General features: G+C 51.5%; 1 protein-coding gene across 1 annotated transcript in view; it reads left to right on the forward strand.

The window, feature by feature from the left end:
- Nucleotides 1-8,467, forward strand: part of LOC113490905 (E3 ubiquitin-protein ligase rnf213-alpha-like) — a 16,580-nt gene that overhangs the window by 691 nt on the left and 7,422 nt on the right. The window contains exons 2-6 of the mRNA XM_026867514.1: nucleotides 1,229-2,699; nucleotides 3,287-3,480; nucleotides 3,639-3,794; nucleotides 4,452-8,018; nucleotides 8,277-8,410. Of these exons, the coding sequence (XP_026723315.1) occupies nucleotides 1,229-2,699; nucleotides 3,287-3,480; nucleotides 3,639-3,794; nucleotides 4,452-8,018; nucleotides 8,277-8,410 (5,522 nt within the window). The remainder of the gene's footprint in view (nucleotides 1-1,228; nucleotides 2,700-3,286; nucleotides 3,481-3,638; nucleotides 3,795-4,451; nucleotides 8,019-8,276; nucleotides 8,411-8,467) is intronic.

Raw genomic sequence — 8,467 nt, forward strand, 5'->3', positions numbered from 1 at the left:
GTAAAAGGTCTCTCTCCATCTTTCTTATAAACCCTATTTAGCAGCAACGTTTTCCCGGAGCCTCTTCAACTGAACAACCTCATCTCTCTAAGCCTTTTTTTCCATTCTCGTGTCCCTCCTCTGGACGCGCTCTGACACGTCCATATCTTTCTGAGAATCACAGAATCATTTAAAGTGGAAAAAACCTTTAAGATCATCAATCCCAACCGTTAACCCAACACTGCCAAGTCCACGACTAAACTGTGTCCCTGAGCGCCGCATTGACACGGCTTTTAAATCCCTTCAGGGATGGTGATTCGACCACTTCCCTGGGCAGCCTGTTCCAAGGCTTGATAACCCTTTCCGTGAAGGAATTTTTCTTCATATCCAAGCTAAACGTCCCCTCAACTTGAGGCCATTCCCTTTTGTCCTGTCTCTGGTTCCTTGGCTCCAGAGACTCATCGCCCCTCTCTGCACCCTCCTTTCAGGGAGTTGTAGAGGGCCATGAGGTCTCCCCTCAGCCTCCTCTTCTCCAGACTAAACCTCCTCCAGTTCTCTCAGCCTCTCCTCACAGGACTTGTTCTTCACCAGCTTCATTGCCCTTCTTTGGAGACACTCTAGCACCTCATTTTCTTCACTTTGCTGGGTCAAAAACTGACTGATGGCCGAGCCCAAAGTGTTGTGGTGAACGGAGTTAAATCCAGTTGGTGGCCAGTCACAAGTGGTGTCCCCCAGGGCTCGGTTTTGGGGTTGCTCCTTGTTAACATCTTTATTGATGATCTAGACGAGGGGATTGAGTGCCCCCTCAGTCAGTTTGCAGATGACACACAGTTAGGTGGGAGTGTTGATCTGCTTGAGGGTAGGGAGGCTCTGCAGAGAGAGCCCAGTTGGTCAGGTGAATCCCATCAGCTCCCAACAGACCTGGCTTCTCAAGGGTAGACCCAAATTCTCAAGGGTAGATACAATTTCACAAGATAGATCTGGCTCTGCAAGCATAGACCCGGCTTCTCAAGGGTAGATCCATGATCATAGAAGCCCAAACCTTGAGTATGGCACCAGCCACACGGATAGATGCTCCAGTCCCGTCATCATCTTCCCTCCCCAGTACATCCGTGTCTCTCTTGTACTGGGGACCCTACAACTGTACAGATCTCTGGAGTAAAGCGTGAGTCAGGTGGTGTTTGGAAGCTGCTGGGAACGTGCGGCAGGACATGATCCATTTCCCTGTTGTGTCTTTGGCGCATTACAGATATTGGAAAAAGTTAAAACGGTTGGGAAGTTGTACCTGGAGCTTCTCAACATTGGCAACATCCTATTCATTGACTGGAAGGCTGACATCTACTGCAACCCTGAGCACCAGGTGAAGGTCTACCTGGAGTTTGGAATTGCTAATATCCTTGTTCAGAGCACAAGACCCCTCCTGGAGGAGCTGGACAGCCTCTCGAAGGCAATGGAGCATTGTCTGGTGGAGTGGAAGAAGTACCTGGAGACTCAAAGGGACACCTACTACCATATCAACCTGTTCACTGTGCACCAGATCTTCTATTTGTGCAGCCAGCTGGCCCGAGTCCAGAAAGGCATCGTAGAACCGCAGGTGCTCATATTGCTTTCTGCCATCAAGCATGACATCAGCGGAGAAGATATCAATAAAGCCCTGGGGGATGTGCTGATGACTCCTCTGGACTCGGTGAACACCTCGGCGGGAGACGAGGAATCAGTGACCTGGCACGACTACGTCATCCGTTTCCCCCAGTTCATTAAAAGTTTGGCTGAATCAGGCTACGACGAGGCGGTGGCCAAGGCGGCTTTGCAGAGCTGCCTGGACAACCCGCCCATCACGGAGCAGATGCTCATGGACTTTGCCTTCAAGCATGGTGACAACCAGGAGAAGGTTGAAGAGCTCAGCAGGTTATATGAGGAAGCGAGAGAAACCTTCCTGCAGCAGAGACGGAAATTTAAGACGGGGAACAGAGACGTCGACCAGGTTTCCTTTGGCGCCCTGGTGGACGCTGAGTTGGCCGCCTCGTTTGAGAGTTTGCCGTCTCTTTACGACAAGGTGAATCTGCTCTGGGACGCTTACTGTAAGAAATTTGCTGCCTTGGTGTCTGATAAATACATCGGTTTGGATGTTTTTGGGGAGACGCTGAAGCGCTTGGCCGCTCTAGAGAGTGCCCGTGTGGAGAGGAGCTTGCCCGTAGGCTTCGAAGAGGGGAAACCGCTTCTCATCCTGTGTAAAGAAGAGGAAATGTTACCCAACATGTTGCTCCTCTACCGACATACCGAGACAGCCCCTCTCCCCTCGTACGACGAGGTCCTGGTGTGCACCCCCGACACGGAGGAGGAGGAGGTGGAGCTGCTTCTCAGGAGAGCTCTGTCCCCAGGTTCCCCAGACCAGAAGATCTACTGCCTGCTGGGCGCCGATAAATTAAATTGTAAAGTTTCCAAACAACTTGAGTCGCACTTCTTCTGCCTGGTGCAGTCTGCCAGCATCCCCAACTACAGATTTATCATCTTCTGCAACGCCAAAGCTCACAACTCCTATGTCATCACGGCCTTTGATGCCTTCAAGGTGACGTTATCAAGGCACTCCGAGGCAGAAACCTGGAAGTACTTGCAGGGGCACCTCAAAGTGCCGAGTGGGACGGCCCCCGTGGCTCAGGCCTTTGAGGAGCCCCAGCAGCAGAACGTGAAGTTCATCTTCTCGGAGCAGGCGAGAATGGGTGAGTTGTTGGGGAGGCGGATCCCGAGTCGGAGCTCAAAGGAAGGAAGCGAGGTGGCACAACGAGCTTGTAGGGAGAGGATTGTGTGCTCTTACGGAGAGATACTGAGCTTTTAGGGAGGGATTTTGTGCTTCAGGGAGAGATTTTACACTTTTAGGGAGATTTTGTGCTTTTAGGGAGAGATTTTACACATTTGGGGAGAGATTTTGTCCTTTTTGGGAGGGATTTTGCATTTTTAGGGAGAGATTTTGTCCTTTTTGGGAGGGATTTTGCGCTTTTAGGGAGATATTTTGTCTTTTTATGTAGAGATTTTGTACTTCTACAGAGAAGTTTTGTGCTTTTAGAGAGAGATTTTCCACCTTTAGGGAGAGATTTTCTGTTTTTACAGAGGGATTTTGCAGTTTTAGGGAAGGATTTCATGCTTTTAAGGAGAGATTTTGACTTTTAGAGAGGAATTTGTGCTTTTAGGGAGGGATTTTTTGCTTTTAGGGAGAGATTTTGCGCTTTAGTGAGAGATTTCCTTGGTTTGGGTCGCGTGCAAGTGTAGAAGGGCGGATTGATTCAAAATTTTCTCTTCTGCTCCTTAGGGAAATCTCTTTTTGTGGAGAACACCCTCAGGAAGGTCCGTGCCCAGCTGGGGAACAAGCTACTGCTTCATAAAACCATTCGGCTGATGGAGTCAGAGGTTGATTTCCAGTTCTTCGTGGAGGAACTCTTCTCCATCAAGGAGTCCATGTCCGAAATCCAGCCCATCATCTTCCACATCGATGTATCTCCAGTGGTGAGTGCTCAGATCTTCACCTGGACAAGAAGAGGTGGTGCAAGTCAGCACCCGCACGCACCAGGAGGGAAAGGAGGTGGAAACTCAAATCCAGCCTAATCTGAGCAGCAAGCACCAATTTTAATTTGTTTGTTGTTTTTTTTTTTTTCCTCTGCCAGGTATCGAAGGGTCTCTACCGGCTGCTGATTGATCTGTGTGTCCTGCGGCACATCCAGAGCCCTGATGGCTTGGTCTGGAAGTGCAAACCCTCCCATCTTTACTTGATCGAGTACCTGGCAAGAGGGAAAGGTCTGAGAAGTACGAGGAAGAAAGAGGTATTTTGGGAGGAGCCATTAAGGCTGAGCATGAGTAAAACCCACTTAACTCTGATGCCTCCGCCAGAGCGATGCCCAGTTTAGAGTCTGTCTCTCAGCAGGGCGATCTCTCACCTACATAGAAGCAACAAGGTCAAATGTATCTTGACTCATGAAATATCAGGCCCTGTGCTGACTGTTGGAGGAAAAAGGGAGCTTTTTCATCCCAATTTTGATGTAGCTTGAACCTCCTGCCTGTTTTTAAAGCCGATTTGCATTAAGCCATGCTTTAGAGCTACTAAAGGTGGGAAATGCAACCCAGATTCACTCGTGGTGGATCATCTGCCTGTGTTTCCTCACCATGCCTTGAATAGTGACTGAGTTCAGGTCCCTCCATCTCTGCGAGGATTTGGTGGAACAGAAGAAAGCGTAGGAGAAGGTAATGAGACCACCCAACCCAATACAGGGCCCAGGGTAAGACCGACCTTAATGGTTATAGGGATTTCAATCCACATGCAGGCTTGGAGAAATTTTGCTATTCCTACATTTTTTCCCCCCCAGCTTTCTAAACCATTTGTGACCAGGGGGAAATTAAAAAAAAAGGTTTTTTTGCCATGTAGGCAAATGTGGGAGTTTGGAGAAGGGTCCTCGTGGTGATTTGTGTCCTCTGGCTTTTAGATGTCCCTTGAAATGGAGGAAAAATTCCTGAATCTTTTTCCTACCGTGGAGTGTGTATCGCCGCAGCGGGTGCTCGAGTTGCTGGAAGATCCCAGCTCTGTCTCTCCTGCAAAACTGAGGGAGGAGCAGTTTGACCGGACCAAGCTGAAAAGTGATGTTTTCCAAAGGTCCTACCAATATCTTAGCAGATACAAGCAGAATAAGAACCTCGACCATTTCACTTTTACCCCTGGGAGCATTGAAGGGACAGAGAGGGAATGCCTGGCGTGCCTGATGGAGTTCTGTGGGAGAAGCAGCCCCTCCTGGACCGAGCTCAGCAACTTCACTCACTTCTTGAACTTCCAGCTCCAAAAGTGTGAGAAATCGGTCTTCTGCAGCCGGGTGGTCGGAAAGGAGTTCAGCGGCTTCAAAACATTCGTCGTCAAGTTCATGATCGCCATGTCCAGGGACTTTGCCATGCCTTCCCTCAACATGTCTGACGAGAGCGTGCCCAGCAAGGAGCGGAAGGAGACGGACAGTGTTTTGGAGGAGTATCAGCTCCGACGCAAGTGGGAGCAGGAGTCTCACCCTTACATCGTCTTCCACGCTGAGGGTGACTCCATGGAGTTTCTGGGTTTCCACATCAACCGGAACTTGGATGCTATTGATGCTTATTCCCAGACTGTTTTGGAGAGGGCGGTTATGACAAGGAGTTTATACATGACCTTGGCGTGGCAAAATGTTCCTTTTAATAAGAAATTTGAAACCTTACCCAGAAATGAGCAGTTGAAAGCCCTCTGCAGGGTCTTCGGCGTGAAATACTGGAAGGATCCAGATCCCTCATACCAGTTGACTCTGGACAACACCATGAAGATGTTGGCCATCCACTTGCGGTTCCAGTGCGGCATCCCCGTCATCATCATGGGTGAAACGGGCTGCGGGAAGACAAAACTGGTGGAGTTCATGTGCAACCTGCAACGGGCCGACCGAGACCTTCAGAACATGCTGGTGGTGCGTGTTCATGGCGGCACCACCTCCAAGACCATCCAGGAGAAGGTGAGGCAGGCCGTGGCGCTGGCACGCGCCAACGAAGAGCACGGTGTGGACACGGTGCTGTTCTTTGACGAAGCCAACACCTCGGAGGCCATCTTTGCCATCAAGGAAGTGCTGTGTGATCACAGCATCAATGGAGCGCGGATTTCCTCCGACCGTTTAAAAGTGGTGGCCACCTGCAACCCTTACAAGAAACACACCCAGGAGACCATCGAGAAACTGGAGAAAGCGGGTTTGGGATACCGAGTGCGGAGCGAAGACACCCCGGAGAAGCTGGGTTACATTCCTTTGCGGCAGTTGGTGTATAGGGTGCAGCCCCTTCCTCCCAGTTTATTGCCTCTGGTTTGGGATTTTGGGGAGCTGAACGAGAAGACACAAAGCCTCTACATCAGGGAGATGGTGAAAGCCGCCTTGGAGACTGAGATCCCTGTGGGAAACCTTGACGTCTTCACTGCCGTCATTTCAACCTCCCAGAAGTTCTTGAGGGAGAGGAAGAACGAATGCAGAGTCGCCAGCCTCCGGGACATCGCCCGCTTCATGAAAATAGTGCTCTGGTTTTATAACCGAAGAGACCTCCTCTTCCACCAGATCGACGAGAAGAGGCGGTACATGAAGGCGGAGGAGCCGACCTTGACCGACGCGCAAAGGGCTCTGGTCCTTTCTGTGGGGGTCTGCTACTATGTGTCCCTGGAAAGCCGCCAAGACTATCTGGAGGAGGTCGCAAAATCCTTCTCGGTCGCCGCCTCCTGGCTCCAGCAAGAGATTGAGTTGTGCCAAGAGGTGTTTCTCGATCACATCTCCCTTCCTAAGGCCACGGCCTGCAACAACGCCCTGAGGGAGAACATCTTCATGATGGTGGTCTGCATGGACCTCCGCGTGCCGCTCTTTCTGGTTGGGAAGCCGGGAAGCTCCAAATCTCTTTCCAAAACCATTGCTGTAGATGCCATGGAAGGCATGTTGTCCAGAAGCCCGTTGTTCAAAAGATGCAAAGAGATCCAGCTGGTCTCCTTCCAATGCAGCCCCCATTCCAAACCAGAAGGCATCATCTCCACCTTCCAACAATGTGCCCAGTTGCAGAAGGGCAAGAACCTGGATGAATTTGCGTCTGTGGTGCTGCTGGATGAGATCGGCCTGGTCGAAGACTCGCCCAATATGCCCTTGAAGACGCTGCATTCTCTTCTGGAAGACGGATGCGTTGATGATGAGACCCCGGAGGATTACAAGAAAGTTGGCTTTGTGGGCATCTCCAACTGGGCCTTGGACCCTGCCAAGATGAACAGGGGCCTCCTCGTTTTTTGGACTGAGCCTAGCAAGGAGGAGCTGGTGAAGACGGCTGAAGGCATCTGTGCTGACCAACCTCACTTTCAAAGAATCAAGTATTTGTTCCCCATTCTGGCAAACTTCTACTGCAACGTGCTGCAAAGGCAGAAAATGGAGTTCTTTGGGCTGCGTGACTTCTACAGCTTAATCAAAATGATCGTGTTCTACATGCAGGACCAGAAGTGCCATTCTCAAGAGGAGCTCCTCGTAAAGGCCATTCAGAGAAACTTTGGAGGCTCCAGAGATATCAACCCCATGGCGATCTTCCGCGAGTGCACCAGCGAGATGCAGCTTCCCTTCGAGATGGAAACCAGCTGCATCCGCCTGCTGGAGGAGAACATGGAGAAGCAGCGAGCGGGGTTCATGTCTCGTTACCTCCTCTTGCTGACGACCAACAACGCCGCCTTGCGGATCATCCAGATGACCGGGCTTATAGATGCCAGCAACTGTGACATCATCTTTGGCTCCAGTTTCCCACGGGACCAGGATTACTCCCAGGTGTGCCGCTCCATGAACAGGGTGAAGAACTGCATGGAGATCGGCAGGCCCGTCGTCCTCCTCAACATCCAGAACCTCTACGAGAGCCTTTACAATACCCTCAGTCAGTGCTTTGTTAGCCTGGGGGGGAATTATTATGTTGACCTGGGCCTCCTTGGCACTCACCGGGCGAAGAGCCGCGTGAAGGAGGAGTTCCGGCTGGTCATTATAGAGGAGAAGAAGGTGGTTTACACGCAGTTCCCCACCCCTCTGCTCAGCCGGCTGGAGAAGCATTGCTTGGACACGACCACCCTCCTCTCCTGGCAGCAGCGAGACCTCAAGTGGGACCTGGAGAACTGGGCTGAATGCTTTGTCCACATCGAGAACCCCGATTCATTCAGTGCCTGGTCCCATGCCCTCGCTCCCAAGGAACATGACATCTTCATCGGCTTCAGTGATGACACCTCTGCCGCCATCGTGCTGGACAGTTCCCAGCATCTCCTCTGCAGCGGCTTCGAACGCTACGGCCAGTCGGTCTTCGCCGCCGCCACCAGCAAACTGGTGGAATGTGCCACTCCAGACTCTGTCCTTCGCCTGAAATACTCCGCTCTTGAGGACGCCGAGCAGATCCAGGAGCTTTATTTCATTGAGCAGAAGCACAACAGCCTGACCAGCCTATTGCATGAGGCGATGAAGCAGCAGAAGGAGGAAGGCAGCACTGCCGGGCTCTGCCTCCAGGTTGGAAAGCACCCAAGGGTGCTGGTTTGTTTTTTTTTTTTAACCAAATGAGCATGGTGGCCCCATGATCTTCATTAAGCCAGGACCATGATGGGCTTAATGTCCACCTTCTGCAGATTCTGCCCTTCCTCGGGAGGTGGATGGGATCTGCTCGGGCTGAGAAGCTTGAGGCACCTCCCTGCTGCCTGGAGATGAACACCCAAGCAGCCACCCGGGGGATCCCACCCATTTGAAACCACTTTTCCCTTTTGGATGCAGGTTTCTACCCATGCCAGGCTCTTGAACCAGAAGGATTTAGAAATGCTGAGGAAGACACTCGACCTCCCAGACACCATCCACTGCCTCTTCCTAAGCCAGTTTGACACCGAACGGGCTTTCCGCCAGGACCTCAGGTGGGTTCTCCCCTTCCCTTCCCTTCCCTTCCCTTCCCTTCCCTTCCCTTCCCTTCC

The sequence above is a fragment of the Athene cunicularia genome, unplaced genomic scaffold (assembly GCF_003259725.1).
Source record: "Athene cunicularia isolate RWA unplaced genomic scaffold, athCun1 SCF_64, whole genome shotgun sequence".
Taxonomy (NCBI): domain Eukaryota; kingdom Metazoa; phylum Chordata; class Aves; order Strigiformes; family Strigidae; genus Athene; species Athene cunicularia.